This window comes from Onychostruthus taczanowskii, unplaced genomic scaffold (genome assembly GCF_017590055.1).
Source record: "Onychostruthus taczanowskii isolate IOZ18803 unplaced genomic scaffold, ASM1759005v1 scaffold43, whole genome shotgun sequence".
Taxonomy (NCBI): domain Eukaryota; kingdom Metazoa; phylum Chordata; class Aves; order Passeriformes; family Passeridae; genus Onychostruthus; species Onychostruthus taczanowskii.
Window position 1 is genome coordinate 1,099,366 of NW_024501792.1, and position 23,829 is coordinate 1,123,194.

At 63.5% G+C, this 23,829-nt stretch overlaps 2 protein-coding genes across 2 annotated transcripts; one reads left to right on the forward strand and one right to left on the reverse strand.

Annotated features, from left to right (window-relative positions):
- On the reverse strand, positions 1 to 21,850 carry TMPRSS13 (transmembrane serine protease 13). Its single transcript, XM_041413731.1, has 14 exons — positions 21,835 to 21,850; positions 20,397 to 20,446; positions 4,726 to 4,900; positions 4,367 to 4,468; positions 3,574 to 3,696; positions 3,367 to 3,496; positions 3,094 to 3,186; positions 2,969 to 3,012; positions 2,577 to 2,736; positions 2,323 to 2,495; positions 1,755 to 1,853; positions 1,381 to 1,523; positions 1,130 to 1,282; positions 1 to 1,033 (listed from the first exon to the last, which is right to left on the reverse strand). Exons 1-14 carry the CDS (start codon positions 21,848 to 21,850, stop codon positions 1,019 to 1,021), a joined length of 1,476 nt encoding a protein of 491 aa, XP_041269665.1. The 3' UTR covers positions 1 to 1,018.
- IL10RA (interleukin 10 receptor subunit alpha) lies at positions 13,355 to 17,083 on the forward strand. Its single transcript, XM_041413905.1, is given in 8 exon segments — positions 13,355 to 13,485; positions 14,243 to 14,363; positions 14,453 to 14,631; positions 14,886 to 15,052; positions 15,370 to 15,520; positions 15,672 to 15,815; positions 15,818 to 15,876; positions 15,878 to 17,083. Coding segments are annotated over 8 exon segments (1,854 nt in total). The 5' UTR covers positions 13,355 to 13,421; the 3' UTR covers positions 16,847 to 17,083.
- Positions 21,851 to 23,829: the final 1,979 nt, after the last annotated feature.

Sequence of the window (23,829 nt, forward strand, 5' to 3'; positions counted from 1 at the left end):
CAGGGCTGGGGAGGGGAGCAGGCAGGCTCTGCTCAGCCTGGGGATCTCCTTGTGTGCCCCGGCATCCACCAGGAGGTGAAGGCACTCGTTGTCTCGAGGGAAATGTCCCTGCTGGGTGCGGGCAGGGCGGACAGGCTGGCTGTGCCATCCCTGCAGGCAGGAGGCAGCGCTGGGGCACCGCAGAGCTCCCGGCAGGGAGATCCAGGGCTGCTCCCTCTGGGCACTGCCCCCGAGGGTGATTGCTCTGAGCCACACTCCAGCGTGGCCTTTGGCAGCCGCTGCTTCTGTCACAGCTCCCAGAGCCACCCCCAGGGCTCAGACCGCCCCAGGCTCTGCCAAACCCTGCCCGGAGCGGACTGAGAGCGGCTGCGGTCCTGCGAGGGAGCGCCGGCTCAGAGTTTGTTGGAAAAACAAACAACCCGGCATTTCTCTGGCAGGCAGGGACAGCCCGTAAAAGGCGCTTCCTAAATCCCTCGGCAAACACAAGAGCAGCGGCCGCCCCTCCCGGCGGGAGGAATATCCGCAGCTCGGGGCTCCCCTTGGCAGCAGAGCCGCCGGCGGAGCCCGCAGGTGTGGCAGGGTGGACAAAGCTGCCACATCCTGCGCCCTAAGGTGGCACAGCCTGGCTAAAGGAGAGAGCTCCCTCTCCACGGGCACTGCTGGCAGCCCCTCGCCCAGGAAGCACTCGCACAGCCTGTCCAGACAGGTCTATTTACAGGAGAGCCGCACACACGGGGCAGGGAGGTGTCCCCAGCCAGCACGGCCAGCTGCCGGCATGGGCTGTGTCGCTGTGTCCCCCCGGGCCTGGCTGGGTGCTGTGCCCAGCCACCACCGTGCCACCCCTGGCACCAGGCGAGGGCAGGGGCACTTTGCAGGTGCTGGGTCCAGAGTTCAGCCGCAGGTCCCCGGCTGCACGGACAGTCCAGAGAGGTGGGGATTGGCTGGTGGCACCGTGTCCTGGCAGCAGCCTGGGGCAGTGGCCCGTGCCAGCCGGAGAGGCACAGTGTCCATCCTGCCCTTAGTCGTTCTCGCTCTGCAAGGGACAGAGAGGAGAGTGGGGTGAGGTGCCAGCCTCAGCTGTGCCCCCAGCCCAGCCCCTCTCCAGGGCAGCCCTGCCCTGCCACCTCACCTCCATTTTGCTGTATATCCAGCTGAGGAGCTTTGTCACACGTGTGTACACCCCGGGCTTGTTCTTCTGGCCACATCCTGTCCCCCAGCTCGTCACCCCGGCCACATACCAGCGGCCATCGTCCTCGCACACCAGGGGCCCTCCGCTGTCACCCTGGCTCAGAGGGGCAGAGCAGTGAGGAGGGGAGGCAGGGGACGCCCCTCTGTGGGTACCCAAAGCGGGGCAGCTGTGCCCCGGTGCCCCCAGCTCACCTGGCAGGCGTCCTTGCCTCCCTGCAGGTACCCGGCGCACATCATGCGGGGGGTCAGGTAGCCCTCGTACACCTTGTCGCTGTTGCAGATCTTGTAGTCGATCAGCTTCACCTCGGCCTCCCGCAGCTTCGGGGACGTGTTATCTGCAAGGCAGGGAGAGCTATGGGGCAGGGGGGGCCTCGCCATCCCCCACCGCCCCCGGCCCCTCACCAGCGAGGGAGGAAGAGGCTGCTTCTCACAGGTCTCGTTTCTGCAGAGCCTCGCGGCTGGCAGGGCAATCCCGAGAGTTATCCCTGCGGGAGAGCCCTGCAGGGCCCCAGCGGGGCTGTGCTCGGGGCAGGGGCTGCCTGCGGGGAGCCGCGGTCCTGCCTCACCTTCATTCTCCCGGGTTTTGCCGAAGCCGGTGATGAAGCAGGACCGGCCGGTCTGGAAGCGCTGGCCGTACATGGGCAGGCAGGCGGGGCGGACCTGGGCTGGAGGAGCCGGGATGGGAGCGAGGGGTGAGTCACCGGCACAGAAACAGCGCAGGGAGGAGCGTGGGGCGCAGGAAAGGCTGCCCACCTCATCCCATCCCCTCCCTGCCCATCCCACCGGCCCCGCGTGGGGCTGGGGGCACAGCTGAGCCCACGGCTGCGGGTGCCAGACCCTTCCTGGCCATGGGACAAGCAAGGTGGCCACAGCAGAGCTGGATGTGTTTAAGAAAAGCCTGGATGTGGCACTCAGTGCCGTGGTTCAGTTGAGGTGTTAGGGCATGGGTTGGACTCGATGATCTTTAAGGTCTCTTCCAACCTGGTCATTCTGTGATTCTGTGAATTCTGTGGATGCTCCAGCCGGCAGCAGCCCCCCACACCCCATGGTTCACAGACACACCTCTCAGTCCTGTCCATCTCCCTGCCCCCCAAACACCACGCAGCCCAGCCCAGGTGAGCTGGGTGACCTCACCTGAGAGCGTCAGTGGCCTGGAGAGCTTCATGAGGGCGATGTCGTAGTCGTCGTGGTCGTCGCTGTAGTTGGAGTTGATGATGACCTGGGACACAGGGATGCCCTCCATGGGCTGCTTCAGGTCCGACACCCCTCCGTACACCTTCCAGTCGTCCAGGATCTTCATGCTGTTCCTGGCAGGGCGAGATGGGGCAGGAGGAGTGAGAGGCGGGCCAGGGGCTGGGCTGGGTGCCCGGGCTGGCAGCAGCACTCACATGAAGAAGCAGTGGGCAGCGGTGAGCACCCACTGGGCGTCGATGATGGTGCCTCCGCAGATGTGGATGGGCCCGTACTGCACGCTGACCTGCCAGGGCCATTTGTTCACAGAGGTCTCCTTCCCACCGATGATCCGGCCAGAAATCCTCTGCCCGCAGGCTGGAGGGGACAGCAGGGCTGGGAGAAAGGCTCGGGGGGACACACAGAGCATCCCCACCACCCACAGGAGCCACACTTATTGCAGGGAATGCAGTGTTGGTGCTTTTCTACCACCCAGAACATTTGCTGGAAGTTGTCCCATCTGCCCACCCCTGTGCTGGGAAGGGGGGAAAGCGCTCCCAAGCCTGTGGAAAAGGGACCCACCCTCAGCTGTGTCCTAGCCAGTCCTTACTTGTGCATCGCAGGGAGACGTACTTCCCCGTGAGACACTGGGAGCTGCGGGAGAGAGGAGGGAGAGGCAGCCTCAGCCCCGTCCCTGAGGCACCAGGGCAGGGGCAGGGCAGGTGAGCCTGGTACCTGTTGAGGCTCTGCTGGATGGTCTCTCGCTCATCAGTCACCGTGAGGCTCTTGCCAGAGACACGCAGGGGGATGAACTCGGTCTGGGACGCACTGGGAGGGGAGAGGACAGGCAGTGAGTGTCCCCCCATGTGGGCACTGCCCACCTGGTCCCTGCCCTGTGCCCAGAGCAGCGCTGCACACGCCGCCTTCCAGTGGGAAAACACAGCACAGGGGGAAACAGCATGCCAGACCCCAGCACCCGAGCAGAACAAGCCATCCTGCAGGAATTACTTCTGAAACCCCAGCTGCCGGCAGGTTTTCCTGGAGAGGGACTCGTCCCAGTCGCTGCTGCACACCGGCAGCCACTGGCTCTCGGTGCTGGAGTAGACGTGGAGCAAGGACTCCTCGGATGAGAAACGCACTGTGGGATGGAGCAGGAGGGTCAGGGGTGCTCCCGGGGCTCTCCCCATTGCCTCCACCCCAGCTGCCGTGCCTCACCACAGCCCAGCTCGTCGCTCCTCTGGGAGCAGTCGACGACGCCGTCGCAGCGCACGGCGCTGTCCTTGCAGCTCTCTGCTGGCTCCTTGTACAGGATGCCCGTCTGCGACCTCCAGAACATGACTGGAAGCAGGAGAGCACCACGCTGAGGCCAGGGCTGGCCATGGGTGAAAGGCTGTGCCCCACCAGGGTGGGCATCTGGAGGCGTGCCAGGCACAGGAGCGTTGCCCATCACTGGGTGTGAGCGTGAGGCGTGTTTGAGCGAGAGTGAGGAGCTGCTGGACACAGGGCTGGGGGAGGACTGGCCACCCTGAGCACCCCCTGTGCTGCCCAACTGCTGCAAGCCCCTCTCCCTTCACCCACAGGAAATGCATTCAGTCTGTGAGTGCTTCAAGCCCACGGCTGGACAGTGGCAGCTGGATGTCAGCAGGATTAAAGGCATTCCCCGGTGACTGTGCCCGTTCTGTTGTGGACCATGATTTGTCTTGGGGAGGGCAACTGTGGGTGCTGCCGGGTGCCCTGCTGCCCACCAGGGTGAGCCCAGCAGAAGGAAAGCCCACTGCAGTCCCAGCCCCCCAGTTCTGGCACCAGCCCAGGCAGCAGATCTCCTTTTCTCCTTCCCCAGCTCCTTCTCTCCACCAGATGTCAGGAACACCCAGGGAATGGCAGGAGCACATCCCTGTCTCTGGGTTTCCCTCTGGCAATTCCCAGTGTGGTATCCCCAGACCCTGCTGACTCCCAGCTCCTCTGAGGCCCCCTCCAGGAGCCCCCCCCGGGCTGGGCCCCCACTCACACAGCAGGATGAGGGCCACGAGCAGCACGATGAGCACGGAGACGCAGAAGATGAGCGCGAGCCGCCGCTGGCTCATGCAGGGAGCTCTGAACATGGAGGATCCTGGCAGCAGGGCAGAGGCAGGGGTCAGGGGGCAGCTACCTGCTGGGGGCCGTGCTGCCCACCTCAGGGCTGTGGGAGAGCAGGGCCGTGCACAGCCCAGCCTGCCCTGTGGTCTCTGTGCTCTCCCTTGCCCCCCACACCCCTGACAGCCCAGGAAAACTCCAGCCCGTGGCTGGCTGTGACCTCCCTGCCTCCCTCCTTCCCTCCCCACCCTGGGAGGCACCAGGGCCATGGGTCAGCCCGGGTCCCATCCTCACGTGTGCTGTCACAGGCCGAGCAGGGGCTCGGGGCCGGGCCGGACTCGGGGCTGTAGGGTTTGAAGCTGATGCCCAGGACGTTCTCTCGAGGCGGCGGAGCTCGGGCACCGAAGATGCTGCTGGCCGTGGAGACATGGAGCAGGCTGGGAGGGACACTGCTGGGCGAGGCAGTGGTCTGTGGGCAGAGGGGACTGTCACCAGCGGTGACTGCTGCCCACCAGAGTCCCCCAGCTGCCAGCCTGCCAGCTGTGAAGGTGAAAGCAGCACAGAGACGGAGCTGAGCCCCCCTGGCACCACAACGAGCCTGTTCCTCACAGAACCACGAGCCTCATGGAGAGTCACCACCCCAGTGCCTCTCTCTGTACCAGAACCTGAGCCACATCCCACCCAGGATGGCCAAAATCCTCATTGTCACTGGGTTTTTCCCCTTCAGGCAGCTGAACTTCCCAAAGGCATCACTGTGAGCCCAGCAATCAGCCGGGTATTTGGCATCGTGACAGTCACGCCGTGGCCCAGTTCCACGGGGCCAGTGCCCCAATTTATGCATCTATCCTTAATTAGCCATTTGAAAAATACAGTGCAATTTCCAGCTGTCATTTAGTAATACTTAATAATCGGTGTTTTCCAAGCCCTGAAACGTCCTGCACCCTGGAATGCTGCTCTGCAGTTGTGTCACTCCTGATCCATGAATTCACAAAAGAATGTGTATCTGTTTCCTTTCCTCAAAATACACTCTTCCAAATGCTCCCTTGGTGACAGAAGCCAGAGCCTCTCATTTTCCTCCAGAGAGGACCTGCGAACAAACCCCAAAATAAATTCTGCTTCCTCTACCTTTTGTAGGATGGATGGGGCTTGGAGGAGCCTGGTCTGGTGGGCGGTGTCCCTGCCCACGGAAGGGGGCTGGAACTGGGTGAGCCTTCAGTCCCTTTCCATCCAAACCATTCTGGGGAGTGAGAACTCCTGAGGGGGAGCTGCCACCCTGCAGGGACCACTCACCACCCAGAGACGGGCTCCAACACATCCCTGTGGGAGCCTGTCTCTGGTTTTTGGCCCTGCACTGCTGGGATCACCTTTCTCCATGAGCAGTCATCCCTTTCCCTGCCAGGCTGGGGAGGAGCGCTCGGGCTGGAGCTCTGGAGCGGGCAGGGCAGGGACACGGGCACGGCGGGGACACTGCTGGGAGCCCCCTCGCCCTTCCAGCTGGCTTTTCTCCCGCTCGTGTTTCCTGCCGGGATCCAGGAGCCCTAATGAGCAGGTCGAGAGGCTGCTGGCGCTGCGTGAGCGCGGCTGTGCCCTCCCCGGCGAGGCGCTGCTGTGACTTCCTGGGCATTATCCGTGAGTCACGGCCGGCGTGGCCACGCGTCCCGCGGAGCTCCGAGCCCGGGGACACACCTGCCCTGCACACCGGGGGCACACCTGTGCTGCACACTGGGGGCACACCTGTGCCCTGCACCCCGGGGACACACCTGCCCTGCCCACCGGGGACACACCTGCCCTGCCCACCGGGGACACACCTGCCCTGCCCACCGGGGACACACCTGCCCTGCCCACCGGGGACACACCTGCCCTGCCCACCGGGGACACACCTGCCCTGCCCACCGGGGACACACCTGCCCTGCCCACCGGGGACACACCTGCCCTGCCCACCGGGGACACACCTGCCCTGCCCACCGGGGACACACCTGCCCTGCCCACCGGGGACACACCTGCCCTGCCCACCGGGGACACACCTGCCCTGCCCACCGGGGACACACCTGCCCTGCCCACCGGGGACACACCTGCCCTGCCCACCGGGGACACACCTGCCCTGCCCACCGGGGACACACCTGCCCTGCCCACCGGGGACACACCTGCCCTGCCCACCGGGGACACACCTGCCCTGCCCACCGGGGACACACCTGCCCTGCCCACCGGGGACACACCTGCCCTGCCCACCGGGGACACACCTGCCCTGCCCACCGGGGACACACCTGCCCTGCCCACCGGGGACACACCTGCCCTGCCCACCGGGGACACACCTGCCCTGCCCACCGGGGACACACCTGCCCTGCCCACCGGGGACACACCTGCCCTGCCCACCGGGGACACACCTGCCCTGCCCACCGGGGACACACCTGCCCTGCCCACCGGGGACACACCTGTGCTGCCCACCGGGGACACCCTGCACACTGGGGGCACACCTGTGCTGCACAGTGGGGACACACCTTGCTGCACACCGGGGGCACACCTGTGCCCTGCACACCGGGGACACCCTGCCCACCGGGGACACACCTGTGCCCTGCACACCGGGGACACCCTGCCCACCGGGGACACACCTGTGCCCTGCACACTGGGGACACCCTGCACACCGGGGACACACCTGTGCCCCGCACACCGGCACACAGCTGCCCTGCTCGGGCCGTGCGTGCCGAGCCCATCCCCGCAGAGCCGGCAGTCACAGCACCCCGGGCTCCGGGCCACCCGCCCTGGCGAGCAGCGGCTGTGCGGGGCCACCCCCGGCATAAACCTCCTCCCACCCCCGCGGGCCCTTGGCACAGCACCGCTGGTGTCCCCCGGCCATGGGGAGCCACCTCCCCACCCTGTGGAGCTCCCCTGGCTCCTGCGAGAGGGGAGGAGCAGGGAGAGGCACCTTCTGTTTCACTGCAGCAGCCCCACTCTCACCCCTTCTGCACCAGCCTGGACCTGCTCCAGGTTTCCCCACACCCGGATTTCCCAGCACTGCTGCAGCCCTGCGTCCTCCCAAGGGTGCCAGGGAGCCCAGGAGAGCCCCTCAGTGTTCTCCTCGAGGCTGGCAGGGCTGGAGGGTGCCCTGCAGTGCCCTGCCCTAAGCCTGAGCAGTCACAGCACTGGTGGGATTTCAGTTCTCACGTGCCCACATCGTGGGGCACCCCCAGGTACCCTCAGTGCCCGCTGTGGGTGACAGCCAGAGCTGTGGCAGATCCTGACCAAAGCAATGTGGGGATGCCAGGAACCCTTCCTGGGAAGAGGATTTCTCCTGCCAGCATTGAAATGAGGTTTTTGTAAATACCCTTTTCCCCTGGTATTTGTTTGCTGTCCCCACGTCTGATGTGTCACATCTCACCCTGCAGCAGCTGTAACCCTTTGCTTATCAGACCAGCAGAACTGCAGTCCTCCAAAGGAGAAGCCTCTCCATCACACACAGAAAACACAGCCCAGCCTGCCCAGGGAGCCAGCAGTGCTGGATGCCACAGCACTGCCACCTGCACTCTGCAAATACATCAAATTAACACCGAAACGTGCCACAGGTCAGACTGCTCTGAGCGCTCCTCAGCAGGCAGCACATGCCCTTTCTTACACTCAGCTGCTTATTTCCTTCAAAGTCTTAAGTCTGAGTAATTCTGTGGGCTGCCAGAAAGGGTAACAGAGCCCTTACCACGGGTGAGCAGTGCAGGGCCACTGCAGCAGAGAAAACAGCGGTGGTTTGGCAGAGATGTTTCTGCCGGGGAGAGCGCGTGACCCCGCTGAGCGAGCGATGCCTCCTGCCCACAAAACCTTTACTCATCCCTCGCTGGCTTTTGAGTAAAAGTCAGAGGCAGAGCCGAGCCCAGATCACAGGCGCCGCTGCGGTTTGAGCCCTTTCCCCGCCGGCCTCTGCTGCTCCAGCAGCCTCAGGAGGGCTCCACGGCAGAGCTGTGGGGAGGGGGCACGGCCAGCCCCCGACTGGCACAGTGCTTGCCATCACAGCACAGCCAGCAGCGACACTGGGGACGCTCCTGGCCAGCTTGGCTCACCTTGCAGACAGAGGACACCGCCTGTCTGCATCCTGAGCCCTCTGCTAAACCTGTCAGGAGTGCAAACACCGCCTCACACCCTGTCCCTGCTCCAAAGCTCGGAGCAGAGCTGGGCAAGGCACGGGCAGCAGCGCTGAGGTGCCCGTCCCCTTCGCACCGGGAGCTGCCACGTGCACCGACCTCCCTCCACACCCTGAGGTGGAGGGAAGGCCCCCAAACCAAACCCACGGCAGCCAGGAGAAGCACCAGGGGAAAGGTAATCCAGGCTGGGCTGGAGGCTGCAGGGAAAGCAGCCAGCAGGCAGCCGCAGTTTCGGAGTGGGAGGGAAAGCGGAAGCCAGGGAACACCTGGGTGTTGCAACCTGACCCAGGGCCCAGCCGCGTCCTGGAGGAGAAGGACACAGAGCTCCCAAAAACCCGGAGCATCAAGAGGGGAGAGAGGCAGGCTGGCTTCATTGAGCTGCAAGGAGCTGCCTCAGATCCTCCTCCCCAGCTGAGCCTGCCCTCAGCACGGCTCCAGCTGCCCACAGCCCCGTGCCCAGTCTGGGAACTCCTTCCCCTGGCTGTGAAGCTCCCATTGTCTGAGAGCAGCTCAGCCAGCACACAAGGGAGACATTGTCCTCGCCAGGGACAGGGGTGACCCCAGCCTGTGAGAGCCCCTCTTTCCTCTGGGTGACAGTGTCCTGCTCCAGTGCCACTGCTGAGTGGGGCCTGCCTGGGAGGGGACAGAGCCCAGCACAGAAGGGGGCGAGAGGACACTGCCAAGACCCTGGCACACACAGCAGTGAAATCCCAAAGCCAGCCAGTGTCACTCTGCAAGGGCAGGTGACCGGCTGTCGACTGAGCCAGCCCAACATGGCCAGGGACAGCTCATCCTGTGCCAGGGTGGGCACCCTTCGGGCACAGACCTGAAGTGTTCCAGGGGCTGAGTAAGCACCGCTCACCTCGCTCCACAGAGGGGCAAACAGAGGCCTGGAAAGACAAAGAGATGCTGCTGCCATTGCAGAGCCAAGGGTGGCTCCTGGCACTCCTGATGGCCCATTTAACCCAAGTGACAATGCCAAGGTGGCCCAGTGGGGTTGTCTGGTGTTGGGCAATTGTCTCTGCATGTGGCCATGCCAGTTCCTGCCCCACTATCACCAAGGTTCAGCGATGCCACCCTGCTTTGGGGCCACCCTGAGCTGGGACCACTCTGCATCTCCTCAGAGCCAGCCAACACCCAGCACGAGCCCGCTGTGCCCCCGCTCCTGGCACCCCCAGGCCAAGGGGCAGGAAGAGGACGGTGTCAGAGCTGGCTCTGCCTCCCCTGGAGCCCCACGCACGCCGTCACCGCCGCCTTTGTCCCGGATGTCGCTGGCACGGCCGGCGCTGCTCAGCACGGTAATTACTCGCTGCCTCGCCCGGTGCCCAGCCGGGATGGATGTTTTCCTCATGACAGGATGCTCAGCAAAGCCCCACATCCAGGGCTGAGCCGGTCCCAGTCAGCCCAGCCCAAAAGGGCGCTGGGGAAAACTGCCTGGAGAGCAGGCGAGGGGAGCAGCAGGGCTGTGCCCACCAGTGCAGCGCTGCTGGAAAGTGCCGGGGGGCTCAGGAACGTGCCAAGAGGCACCAGATCCCTCTGGCAGCACCAACTCTCCCCTCAGGTCACAGCTCCAGTGCGGCAAAGTACCCGAGAGCCCTGTGTGCCAGCACCAGGGATGCTGCCGGCTGCCCTCCCTCCGGCTGCCAAGGGGTGCCAAAGGGAGGCAGCGGCTCCTCAGGCAGCTCCGCCGGCTCCTTCTCCCTCCGGCTGCTGCGAAGGATCACCCGGGAGAGCAGCAGGGACAGAGCGGTCCCCCCTCCTCCTCCTCCATGGGGAGCGCTCCGTGGAGCCCGCAGCGCCCCGCGCCCCGAGCCGGGAGCCGCCCGCACTTACCGGGGAGGTTTTGCCGTCCATGGGCCGGGATCGGGGCTGGGCTGGGCTCAGAGCTGCGGCACGGCCATGCCAGCAGCGCGGTGCCGAGCAGGGCCAGCTCGGCGGGGCCGGGGCCAGGCGGTGTTTGGCTCGTACGTCAGTGCCAGCAGCAAACCTGTCGGACCTGCCGCCCGGCTCCGCCGCCGGTTTCCCAACCGCTCCGGGCAGCCGGCAAAACACCTGCGCCCTGCCGGCCGGCCCGGGGATGCGGGGCACGGCCAGGGGGCCCTGAGAGCCGGGGAGACCCGGCCCCAGGGAGCAGCAGCTCCTTGCTGCCCTCCTGGCTCACCCGAGCCCCCCTTCCTCCCCTCTGTGCCCCCCCACTCACTCTCCTGCCCGGGGGATGCACAGCCATGCCCAGCCAGGAGAATCTCGCTGCTGTGACCCAGAAGTCAAGAATTCCAAAGGAAATGAAAAGCTGTTTCCCTCTGGTTTCTCCAGAGGCCTTTTAATTCCTTTGCTGATGGATGCAATGCTTCTTCCAGGAGCCAGCAGAGCCTCCTGCCTCCCCTGCAGGCACAGCCTGGGGGATGCTCTGCTTAACCAAGAGCTCAGGTAGAAACAGGTGAAAATTCCTGGATTAAAGGAGAAAGGCCTAACTTCATCCTGTGCTGAGAGCCAGACCCATGACCCTCAGTGCCACGGGTTTCTCCTGGCATTGTTCTTAGTGTAAGTCCCTCGTTCATCCAGCTCCCAGCCACACCTGCTCATCAGAAGGGCAGAGATGAGGAGGGACATCCAGGCTTGGAGGAGCCCTGCTGCAAAGCCCCTTCCTTTTGGGGCTGGAAAGTTTGTGCTGGATCCCTCAGACCCCTCTTGCTCCCAGGATCCCAGCTCACAGAGGGGTTCTGAGCCAGCCCTCACTCCACAGCGCACTCCTCCGTAGTTTTCACAGGCAGGAGTGGTTTCTGGGCTTTTTTGTTTGCTTTTTGTGCCTCTGCAGGCTGTGCAAGCACTGAGCTGCACCCCCAGGCAGCCCTGAGCCACCATGCCCTCCTGAGCTGCTGAGTCCACTCCAGAAAGGGATTCTCAGCAAACAGCTCCAGGAGTCATTCATTGCTTGCTACAAAGCCACGTACAGAGAGCAAGTTCCAGGGAATAGGGAGCAGTGTGCCTTGACCCCAGCAGCCTGATGGTAAATGTCAGCATGCACACAGCTCCCGGGTGAAATCCTCACCTTTCCTGCTGCTCTGAGCCCTCCCTGCACCCTCCTGCCCTCCCAGCCATTAAAGAGGAGCTAAAACACACAGCAGAGCTGGCTCCACCAGCCCAGGAGAGCTGCTCCAAACCTCCAGGCTCGAGGGAATTGGGATGAGGATCCCTCTGCCCTGCTCTGTCCTGCGGCAGGGCTGCACAGAACCAGCCCTCCGGGGCCATCCCTGCCCTGCACCACCTGCCTGACCCTGCTGTCACCCTGGGAAAGCTTCCTGAGGGACAGCAGGGAGGCAAACACACAGCCCCAGGTGCTCCTGGGCTGGGTTTCTCCGTGGTGTGTCCATTCCAGGGCCAGCCACGTCCCCCCAGCTCTCACTGTCCCCTCAGCAGCCTCTCCTGTGGCACCTGGCCATGCCCTCCCTGCAGAGCTCAGGCTCCAGCCCGAGTCCCCCTGGCCATCCAAGCATTCTGCAGAACTCTCGTTCCTCCTCAGCCTCTTTCGCTTTCCTCTAAATTGCCAACCACTTCTCCCTGTTCTCTGAACGGCCTCGCCCACAGGGCCAGCCCCGCCGTGCCTTTTCCACAGAACTCCCACTTTCCTGCCTTTTGGTCCCGTTGCTTTTCGTTGTCACGGCTTACACAGAACACAGTCTGTGGCTTTGTGTGGGACTGCCTGTGCTTCATCTCGGGACTCCTCAGCTCAGTGGCTGCCAGCTGTGCCTCGGGGGCCAAGGGCAGAGTGGAAGGACATCATCAGCTCTGCCCTGGGTGGGGATAAACCCATGGCAGGGAGGGATCTGCTGCTGGTGCTCCTGCCAGGCTGCGAGTCTGTGGCAGCTCTTGGCCTTTGTCAGGAGGCCAAGTCAGGGAAAACAGGAGAAATCTCCTACTTCAGGCCTTTAGGATGGTTCTTCAAAGAGCAGCCTGCATGTCTGTGCCCACCGTGATGCTCTGACTGTCCACAGCACTTTTGGTTTCTCTTGCTCTTTTTGTCTGTGTTTTTTTCACTAATTCCCCAGTGGGAAATTCCTCTTTTTGAGGAAAATCACTCTCCATCACATGAGGGCCCCAGGAAAGCCCTCAAGCAAGCTCTGAGGCAAAGCAGAGCACTCACACAGTCTGTGGGGTGGTGATTCAGGTCCCAGCACCAGCAGACAGGCAGGACAGCACCGTGGGCAGACCCCACAGCCATGGGAACACAGAGATACCTGGGGGGCCACCAGAGCCCTGGGGACAGTGGCAGCCCCTGTGTCACACTGCATTTCCAACGTCACCCCTGTGTGAGGGTGTTCGCAGGACACAGGATAGCACAGAGGTTCTCAGAAATGGAGAAGGGGGAATTACAGGCTGATCCCAGAGGAAAGCCAAAACAGAACCCCCTCGTGGGGCTCCAGGGCTGTTAGAACCTGGCTGGATTCAGCTGATCCAGGACAGGACACGGTGCTGTGCTCAGGAAAGCCCCTGTGCCAGGTCACCCTCGGTGCTAACACTCACCTGTGCCGTGCTTTCAACATCTCATTTCACAACAAAGCAGCAGAGACATCCCTTACTCGTACTTGCCTTTCTCAGCACGGCCCAGCTTTGCTCAGAAAAGCCCCAGAACTGTTCCTCTCAAGCTCTGTCGGAAAGCCCAGCCCAGGCTGAGGCTTTGGCTGGGGGTGAGTGGGTGGACAGCGAAGAGAAGTGGAAGTGGCTGCTCAGTGACTTTCCTGGCGCTGTTTGAACGCCTCCGAGACGTCACTGAGCCAGCCCCTGGGGGAAAAACGAGCGCTCAGCTCCCGCCGGGGCACAGCCCGGCCCCGCTCGCCCTGCTGCCACGGAGGATGCTGAGCGGCCATGGTCCCCTCTGCCACCGCCCTGGCGCTGTGCCTGGCGCTGCTCCTTGCCTGCCCCACGCTCGGTGAGTCTCTCCTGCTGGTTTTCATCTCCCTCTGTGAGCTGAGCCTCACAGCTCGGGGTGGGTTCCTTGGGATGGGGGATAAGATTGGAGCCGCAGCCTGGACACCTCTGCTGGGTGCTCAGCCCTCAGATCAGCGCTTAGGAGCAGGGCATGGCCAGGGCTCCCTGCTCACCGCTTCCCTTTCCCTGCTGTTGGGAGCCCAAAGGCTCAGTGAGGGGCACCAGCCTGGCTTGTCCCCGCTGTGTCACCGTGAGGGACCACAGGCACTGGGGACACAGCGCTGGGCTGGGGGTTTGCCAGCAGGCAGCAGCTGCTAGTGACACCTGCAAGGGAAAGGTGGCAGATGTCATCAGCGGGGCTTTTCTGCCAGGTGACAACACGGAGGTCACGCAGGAGGTGTGAAAAAGTCTGGTTTCACCCAGGCAGCAGATGAGCAAAACAGGAAAGCCGAGTCCAAACAGCGCTGGTGGCGAATGGCAGGGGATGGGGGATGCAAATACAGCTCCTTTCCTAGGGCTGAACACACCAAGAAACCCCAGCTGGGCTGTCCCAAAAAAGAAAGAGGAAGGAGAAGATGGGGCTGAGCAAATCCTGGAAACTGGGAAGAGAAATCTGGGCGAAGGCTTGCACGTTTCGGGTGGTCAGCGCTGTCACGTCACCCGTCACGGGTGATGCTGCAGGAGGCCCCCCAAGGCTCCTGGGGGCTGAGGTGGGACGGGGCTGTGCAGCCCCCCTGAGCTCAGCGTGTGCCCCGCAGGTGAGGGGCTGGCCATGCCCCGCTCCGTGCGCTTCGCTGTGGAGATGGGGCGGAACCTGCTGAGGTGGGAGCCGGGCCGCGGCTGCCCCAGCAACGCCAGCTACGACGTGGAGTACATAGTGTGAGTAACAGCGAGGGGAACCCGCGTCCCCCACCCTGCCCCGCGCCGGATTCCAGCCCTCTGCTCACCCCCGGTGCTTCCCCCCGCAGCTACGGCTCAAGAATCCCCTGGACAGCCATCCCAGAGTGCAGCAACACCTCGGAGCACTCCTGTGACCTCACCCGCTACACCCCGGACCCGAAGCAGCGCTACCACGCGCGGGTCAGGGCCGTGGCCGGGAGCAACGTGTCCTCCTGGCAAAGGACCGGCGGCTTCTTCCCACAGCAAGGTGGCTTGGGCTCTTCTCCAGCCTGTGCTGGAGCTGGGGGGGTCAGGGTGCCACGCTGCTTGGAAAGAGCTGTGGGAGGAATGAGAGCTGGGATATTTCCCTCCACGCCTTCCTGGAGGGCAGGTGGGGTGTGCAGGGGGATGGGGCAGCCCGGGGGTGGGTGGGACGGTCACAGCTCAGGCTGGTGCCGCAGGGGCTGGGAGCTGTGAGCAGGAAACAGCCCTGACCTGCTGTTGTGACTGTTCTGCTTCCAGCTGGCCTTCGCCTGGCGGGCCAGAGACTCTCTGTGATGGGCAACTCCATCCAGGTGCGGCTGCGGCCGCTGCTCCGCTCCGGGAACGCCACCCTGGAGCACAGCGACTTCCAGAAGGAGATGACCCGGTACCACGTGTACCTCAGGAGGACACGGGACAACCACACGGTGAGAGGAGTTGCTGTTCCCGTGCTGTCCCCATCTGTCCCACACGGTGCTGCTCAAGGGGAACACCAGGTTGTTAAAGCAGGGTCGTCTGTAGGAGTGAATGCTGAGCTTTCTCACAGCCACAGCAGCACAGAGAGGCTTCTCCGCGTGTTTTATGGCAGAGTTTTCCAGCCCTTGTGGGGATTTTGGATCTAGCTGCTGTCGTCATTATTGCACCACAACCTGGGGGCTTTCCCAGGGGACAGAGGAGGAGGAGGAGGAGGGAGTGAAGCAGGAGCTGGGGGCTCCCAGGTTCCAGCCTGTGCTGTTTGTTGCAGATCACGGTGGTGAAGAACAGCACCGAGTTCACCATCGGCGAGCTGTTCTGGCTCACAGAGTACTGCCTGAGCGTGGAGCCCAGCCTGGCCAGCCTGCCCGTCCCCGCCACGCGCTCCGGCGAGCAGTGCGTCACCACGGGCCACAGGGACAGTAAGTGGGGCCCAGGGAAATGGGGAACCACGAGATGCTGACCCCCCCAGCCTCCTGGGAGTGTGGGAGTCCATGGCAGAGCAGGCTCTGGGTGCTGTGTGCACTGAGGAATCCCCTCTCCACCCTCAGCCGGTCACGTCCTCTCTTGCAGGGAGTGCAGAGCTTCTCCCGGACATCCTCAGCTCCTCCTTCATCATCCTGTCCTTGCTGGGCCTCCTGGGGGCTCTGCTGGTGTGTACCTACACCAGGAAACCCGTGAGGACACCATCTGCCCTGGTAAGGCAGGGACAGTGCCTTTGGGGCCAGAGCGAGGGCGCGGGCTCGGGGAGTGCTGGGAGAGGCAGGCACCAGCCAGGGATGAAGCACAGCTCACTCTCCTCTTCCTCTCCCTCCCAGAAGTCCCTCATGAAGCAGACCTCCCTCTGGGGGGAGCATGAGCCCCCATCCTCGGCCAGCCTGGATGCCGACCCCATCCAGCAGCTCTTCCTGTGCCAGAAGGAGCCCCAGCCGGGCAGAGGCCCTGACAGCAGCACCCACACAGCCCAGCTGCCCCTGGAGCAGGGCTGGAAGCTCCCAGCATGGCCCAAGGACCAGCTGGGCCTGCTGGGACCCACGGGGAGCAGAGACAGCAGCGGCACCAGCACCGACAGCGGCATCTGCCTGCACATCCCTTCCTCCTCCTCCTCCTCCTCCTTGAGCTGCTCCACAGGACCCCAGCCCCAGGGCTACAGGCAGCAGCTGCCCACGGCTGAGGACAGCGGGGTGGGCTTGGAGAGCCCCTGCCCTGCTGCTGGCTGCTCCTCTGGCAGCGGGAACGCCAGCCCAGGGCTGTCCCCTGCCAGCAGCCAGGCAGAGGTGGAGTTCAGGGGGTACCTGCAGCAGTCCAAGGGCACCGTGGAGCCAGAGCAGGCCCCGGGTGAGGCAGAGCCCCTCTCGGGCTGTGCAGGGTCCGTGCAGGGCCTGGGCAGCACCGACACCGTGCTGGACGTGGAGTGCTCCGAGCTGGCCGTGTCCAAAGGGTATTTGAAGCAGTGCTCCCCCGAGCATCCCCTCACACAGGACCTGGCTCCATGGGGAGCCCCCACCTGTGACTTCCCCAGCCAGGTGGGACCCCAAGCCCCCACCCTGCTGAGCTGGGCAGCCCCAGCTGCTCCACTGACCTGCAAAGGCAGCCTTGATCTGAAAACTCCCTTCGACCTGAACGTCTTCAACAACAACAACAACGCTGCCCTGCTGGGGACGCTGCTGCCCGTCCCCAGCTGGATCACACTGCCCACCCAGCCCCTGGGCCAGCTCAGCGGGGACAGCAAGGACAGCCGCCTGTGACCCGTCCCTGGGGGCCACCAGCCCTGTGCTCTGACCCGACTACCTCGTCTGCCACTGGATAAGCTACTCCTGACCCTGAATGTCCACGGTGCCAGGCCCAGGAGCACCAGCTCAGTCACTGTGGGGCTGCTGTGGGCACCCCTCCAGCCACCCCAGCTAACGGGACACAGCGATGGGCTGTGCTGGAGGGGCTCATCCCGACCTCCTCGTGCCTCCCAGGATACACTCCAGGGCACCTCTGCCCTGCCTGCCCTCCTCAGCAGCCCAGCACGGGGTGCAGGGCCACTCTGGGGGCCTGGGCTGGTCCTGTGCTTCACTTCCCCCTTGCCTGGGCCAGCTGGGCTGCTCCTGCTGACGTCCCCGTGCTGGTGTTAATCCCAGCCTTTCACAACTCGGAGACTGAGGGAGAGGTCAGGCTGACATCAGCACCCTGCTGCTGGCAGCACGGGGCTCCTGCCCTGCCTGACCCCACGTGGATGCACCAAGAGACTTTCCTGACCCTCCAGAGACCCTTCAGCACCCATTCCCTCTGGGAGAGCCCCAGGGCAGGATTTGGGATGCACCTACAGCCCAGCAGGAGCCAGGGCACTCCTACCCACACTATGGTCTGTGTTCTGTTGGACACAGACATTATTTATTGTGTTTCATTTGTAAATACAGAAAGGATGTGGTGTTATTTATTCGATCCATTTGTCTGTTCATCCTCTTCTTTCTGTTTCCACATTTGGACATTCCCCATCAGCAAGGGGCAATGTGCCTTTGCCTCATGTGGGGAGGAGCATTTCCACATCACAACTGGGAAAAAGGAGAAGCAAGCCACTCTCCAGGAGCTCCTGGTGCCTGTCCCTGGGGAATTTGTGGGGGCAATCACCAGAGAAGCAGCAGGGAAGAGGAGCTGGGCTGCTCCCAGTGATCCCACAGGGAAGCCCATCCCATGGGACACCCCCAGGGAAGGACAGGAGGACAAATCCAACCCAGGTGGGGAGGAAAGACAACAGTCAGGGCTCTGCTCAGCAACGTGGTGCTCAGCCATAGGTTGGGCTCGATGACCTCATAGGTCTTTTCCAAACAAATTGATTCTGTGATGCTGTGAACAGCTGTCATCAGAATGGAAACAGGATGAGCCCCAGCCCTGAGCCACCCTCCAGGTCGCAGGGAAGCTTTTCCAAAAGTCACTCCATTTCTAGGAACCTTCACGGTGGGAAGTGAAACTGCTGGTGGAAACTCTCCTCGGGGAATGTGGTTTTCTGGTGAAGGGTTTTGGGGTTCTTTTCAGCTTTTCCAGCACAGGGAGGAAGAGGGGGCTGATCCTTGCTGTGTTTCCTCCTCTTACATCTCACACGTGAGATCCATCCCTGCATCCCACAGGGATGTGGAGGGCACTGGGAGCCTCCTCCTGCCCCTCCACTGGCCCCATCTCTTCTGCCTCTGCGTATTTTGGGGGTTAGAGCTTTTTGCTTTCTTCTTTTTTTTTTTTTCAACTTCCTCTGGAAAACAGAGTCATCAAAAGCATTGCGCTTTTTTTTTTTGGTTGTTTTTCTTTCAAACACTGCTGACGTAACGGCCAGATCCTGCATCATGCAGGGCTCTGCCAGGTCCTGCTCGCCACCGAGGGCTCCCAGCCCCCAGGAGGTGGCATTTCCCCCTCTCCTGGGCAGGCAGAGATCTCCTTTCAGCCAGGAGAAAGCTGCAGACCACAGGGTTTAGCTTCGATGGCCGAGAGCACAGCCGGTCCCTCTGACTCCCTGGAAATCCCTCTCTGTCCTCGCTGGTTTCCCTACACACAGCCACGTGGCTCTCGTGAGTTTTTCTGTTTCTTCTGAGAGAAACTTGCAAAGAAATGAATCCCAAGGCTCCCCGTGCCTCTCCAGGCCCCGATGGCCAAGCAGGGCCCCTCTCTGTGGCCACAGAATCTCCCCACGGCTGTTCCTGCACTCCAGGCACTTCCACAGCTGCTTGTTCTGCTGAGACCGAAGGAAACTGGCCCAAAAAATCCAGGAGAAACTTCCACAGGGGCTTCCTGAGCCGTTTCCTTGCACTGGGAGTGTGGTGAACCAGCTTCCACGTTGGTGCAGGTATTGGATGGAGGAGGAGGACTGAGACAGATTTCCCGTTTCCCGGCGCTGTTTTCCAAAGTTGCAGAAATCCAGTCACCCAGTTCTGGGGCTCCTCCTCGGCTGCTTCCCTAAGGAAAAACCTGCTGCCAGGTCTCTGGGTGTGCAGGGGGCTGCGAGGTCTCTGAGCTGTTTTCTCCAGGATGTTGAGGAATCCTGGGATAAGGCTGCATCCTCCTCCTCCATGCCAAGCACCAGTGCTGTTGCAGGCACCTCCTGCGCACCTGTGCCTGCAGAGGGCCAGCGAGAGAACTGCAGATGGAGGAGATGCCAGGGAATTCACGGAGTTTCCCTCTCTGGAGACGTTCCAAACCCACCTGGGCGTTCCTGTGTCACCTGCTCCAGGTGACCTTGGGCGCGGGGGGGCTGGACCAGGTGGTCTCCAGAGGTCCCTTCCAGCCCCAAGGATTCTGTGATTCTGGGAAGCATTTTTAGCAACAGAAACTGCACCGTTTCCATTTCGGTTGAAATCCAGCAATTTCAGGGGCTGTTTCTTACAGAACTGAAAAGGAGGAATTCCCCCAGGCAGTTTTGGTTGCTTTTTCTGTTGGTGCTGGGCTCTGAGTAAGAGGCAGCGAGAGGAAGCTCTGCAAGAGCACCCGGGCTCCAGCCCCATCCCTCTGTGCCTGGCCACACGTCCCATGCCAGGGACAGCAGGACAGGAAACACAACCAAAGCCTGTGCGGGGAGAAACCAAACCCAGAGCTCAGGGAAAGGCCCAGAGCCACAGGCAGGGCTTGTGCTGGAAAATCCCGGGCGCTGTCCTGAGGAAAGCTGTGATGGCCAGGGGCTGGAGGCAGCACAGCACTGGGGGGCAGGGGGTCACAAGGGGATGTCCTTCCTACCTGCTCAGCAGCCCAGCTGTCACCTCACGGCCTCTGGTTGTGGAAGGGCTCGTAGCCACTGCCCGAGGTGCCCAGAGAGCCACTGATGCTGAACGGTGGCACCAGCTCCAGTGCCACCGACCCCAGCCCGCTGCAGGGACAGCAGAGGGGTCACCACGCTGCCCATCCCCCAGCCCCCAGCCCCTGCCAGCAGCAGAACTGGGTGGGGAGGGGGTGTGACACCTTGGCACAAAGAGAGCTGTGCGTGGTCCCCCCAGGGTGTCACTCACCGCGAGTGGTACAGGCTGAAGACAAAGTCAGGCCCTGGGGAGGCACGAGGAAGAGGAGGGAGAGGTGTCAGAGCCACGTGTTGCCGTGAGCCCGCCTGTGCTTTGCCGCGAGTGGCAGCCTGGGGACAGGCAGGACAGGCAGCAGGACAGCAGCAGGACATCGCTGTGCATCCCTCTCCTCACCTCAGAGAGCCCCCTGCACCTGGGGTTCCCTCTCCGCTGTTCCCAACACCCCAGGCTCCGTGCTCTGAGCCCCCCTGTCCCCTGCCCTGTCCCCCTGTCCCCTGCCCTGTCCCCCTGTCCCCTGCCCTGCCGTACTCACGGCGCTGGCCGTGGCCCCGCCGGTACCAGCGGATGAAGGTGTAGCCAAAACTGGCCAGGATCAGCAGGACCAGTCCGATGCCCAAGACAACCCCGATCACCTTGACGGGCTCTTGTCCTGGAAAGCAGAGGGAGGAGGGGCTCTGCAGACAGACCTCTGTGGGGCTGGGGGTCCCGATTGTCCCCTGCAGGGCTCAGGACAGCCGGGAGCGAGGCTACAACTCTCCAGCATGAGCTGTCCCCCCAGGCAGGGAGGGACTGCAGGGCTGCCAGGACCGTGGCACGGAGATTTCTGCTGTCCCCAAAGCCCCGTGACGGAGAGCACAGCTGTCCCCAGGTGAGCTGGCAGGTGGCACGGTCACTGGGAAGGGACGTGGCCACCCTGGCCGTGCTGTAGCCCGCTGCTGGTGCCGCTCACGCCCTCGTGGGGCGATGCTCCTTTCCTGGCGGCGCTGGAGCCATTCCTGGGCTGGCAGTTCCCTCTAGAGGATGCTTTTGTCAGGACCAGCAGCCAGGCTGGGACGGGACACGGCCGGGGCAGTGCGGGACCTGAGCGGGCTCTGCACCGCCCATCCTGGCCCTCGCTGAGCGGGGTCTGGCAGGACCCAGCACCGATCAATGCTCCCGGAGCTGTCAGCACGCCAAAGTGCCCCGCACAGCCCCTGAGCATCGATTGCTGCGCGGACAGCTCTGCCGGGGCTGTGCCAGGAGGGCACAGGGGGGGTCTGGGCACTGCCCAGAGGAGGGCACAGGGACGGGGCTCAGTGCGGCACCGGGAGCGAGGAGACAGCGGAAAGGGATGACCTAAGAGCAGCTAAATTTAGGCAGATGCCAGCGGAGTGAGAACATTTCCCCTGTGGTCACGGTGTTTACACAGCGAGCACGGTCCTGCAGCCCGCAGCGCCCTCTCCGCCCGGCGGGACGGACAAACAGCCGCGGGCAGAGCTCCCAGCCCGGCCGCAGCTCGCAGGGCTCGCGGGGAGGAGCAGGACCTGCCCTGCCCTTGCTTTCCCTCCCAGCCGGCCCTCCTGGCAGGGCTCAGGGTACGTGGGTGGCCAGATTTTCTGCTGGGGCAAGGGCGAGCGGCAGCCCCGGGACCCCCGGTGAGGGCGAGGTCCGGGAGCCGCGGCAGCCGTGACTCACGGCAGGAGCTGCGTGGTGCAAGAGCCTCCCTGAATTAGCCGGCTGCCGAAACTGCCCCGTCCCCACGCCCACCGCCCGTGGGAGGGTGACGGCGGCGTGCCCTGGCCCTGCCCCGTGCCCTGCGTGGGAGGGTCCCTGCCCTGGCACCCTCGGGAGCATCCCCGGGGATGGCTCTGAGCAGCACGGCTCGGGCACAGCCACCCAGCAGTGAGACCCAGAGGAAGGTCACCAAAGCACTGCCCGTGCCATGAGCCCCCCACCTCTGCCCCCTGAGGGGGCAAAGACCACCCACTCACCTGCCTGGGGGTCCATGTCCCGCTGCTGTGCCACGGGAGCTGCTCTCGGTTATCCCGGCCTGGAGCTGCTGCTGAGCCCTCTGTGCTGGAGCCTGGCACGTCCTGGCTGTGCCCTGTCTCCTGGTGACACGGCTGCCTCCCTGCAGCGAGGCTGGGCACCAGTCCTGGCCCACTGGTCCAACTGGTTCTCAGGGAGAAAGCAGAGGAGCTGCAGCAGACACGACCGAGGGCAGCTCTGCCCTGCCTGCGTGGGCAGCTCTGCCCTCCCGCTGCTGGAAGAGGCTGAACTGGGAGTACTGGGAGCCCGAGGGGCAGGGACACCCTGGACACAGGTGTGCCCAGCTCTGGCAAGGTGCCCGAGTGTCCGTGTCCTCTGATTGTCACCTCCAGGTAAGGCCAGCAGCCAGAAAGGGGGCAGAGACCCTCGCAGAACCCAGGCTGGGGGCCTCAGGCAGCACCCCAGGGGACAGGGAAGGACAGGGGTGACCCTCAGCAGCTGCCCCCAGTCAGACACCCCAAAATGAGGCACTTACAGCTCTACTTGATCATCTCCGAGTCCCAAACCAGAGCGTCTCTTGGGAATCAGCTCCTGTTTGTAACAAGAAAGAAAACCACCTGCTGTGGCTGCAGGGAAAAGTGACCAACAGCTGTAACCCTGAACAGCTGGAAACTGAGCAAATCTCCTCCCTGCTCGGTGCTGCTGTGCCAGGCACAGCCTCTGAACCTGCCGTGCCCCACATCAGCGGCCCTGGGCAGGAGCCAAGCCCTGAGCAGCCCTGCCCAGCTGAGCACTCGGCGATGCCTGGGGGTGCAGAGCACAGAGGGGACAGCGGCAGCTGCAGCCCCCGGGGGCTGGCACCGTCCTTGCCTCGCAGAACACAGGGATGGGGATGTGTCCGTGCGGCTCCGGGATGGTCACCCAGAGCCCTGGGCCAGGCCAGCCTGTCCTCTGCCCGACCCCAGTGGAGCCAGGTGCCTGGGGACCTGTGCTGTGCCAGGAAACCTGTGCCATGCCTGGAAACCTGTGCCATGGCTGGAAACCTGTGCCATGCCCAGAAACCTGTGCCATGGCTGGAAACCTGTGCCGTGCCCGGCTCCGGGAGCAGGGAAGGGTGGCTGGCTGCAAACGCGGCCGCACTCCAGGAAGCAAAGCCCCGGAGGCGCGGGGCTGTGACACAACACTGCAAAGCCGACTGTGTCCCCAGAGCCCGCGGGTCCCCAGGGCAGGACAGGCTGCTCCCGCCGTGCCACCGCTCCCGGGCTGCTCTCCCTGGCTGGCACCGGGATGCTCTGGGGAGGCTGCCAGGACCTGCCAGGTGCACCTGGGAGCCAAGGCCTGCCCAGCTCCCGCTGCTGCAGCCCGTGAAACGTTTCTCAAGCTGAAATCTGCCACAGCAGCACGGGCAGCCTCTGGCTGCACCCTACATCCCACATCCTCTGGGCAACACGGGGACCATGAGGGCTGAGGTGCCCACACCTCCCAAGGGGGCTGGATGCTCAGTGTGAGTGTGGGGAGGGTGCCCCTTACCTGCAGAGCCACAGGTGCATCCCTGGCCAGACTGGGGGAGCGGGCAGGGTCCCTGCTGGCAGGGGTGAGCTGGCACAGCCATGGCACAGCTCCCTGAGGAGCTGCAGGCAGTGGATGCTCTGCAGTCTCCCGCTGGCAGCAGCAGGGCCGTTGGGAAAGATGCATTTCCATGGGAGAAGGGGGTAATTAGCTGCATTTCCATAGGAGAAGGGGGTAATTAGCTGCTCGGCACATCCTGCACACCCAGCAGCTCCGGCATCAGCGTGCAGAGGGCGGCCAGCAGCCTCCCCGACCCCAGCCCGCTCCCTGGGCCACCCTCACCCCTGCGGCGCTGCCTCCTGCACTCCTCAACCTCCCTCCCTTCCTGCCAGGCTAAGGCAAGCTGCTCCATCCCAGAGGGATTGGGTGTTCCTGGACAATCACAGATCCACGACCCTCAGCCGTCGCCGGGATCACCCCATTGTCCC

Bases quoted from the DNA above. Each gene is read 5' to 3' on its own strand.
- TMPRSS13 (XM_041413731.1), bottom strand. The intron at 3,697-4,366 runs GTGAGTGGGGGC...TCCTGCTTCCAG, and splicing joins CGTGGCCCTCATCCTGCTGT to TCATGTTCTGGAGGTCGCAG. The intron at 3,497-3,573 runs GTGAGGCACGGC...TCCATCCCACAG, and splicing joins GAGCGACGAGCTGGGCTGTG to TGCGTTTCTCATCCGAGGAG.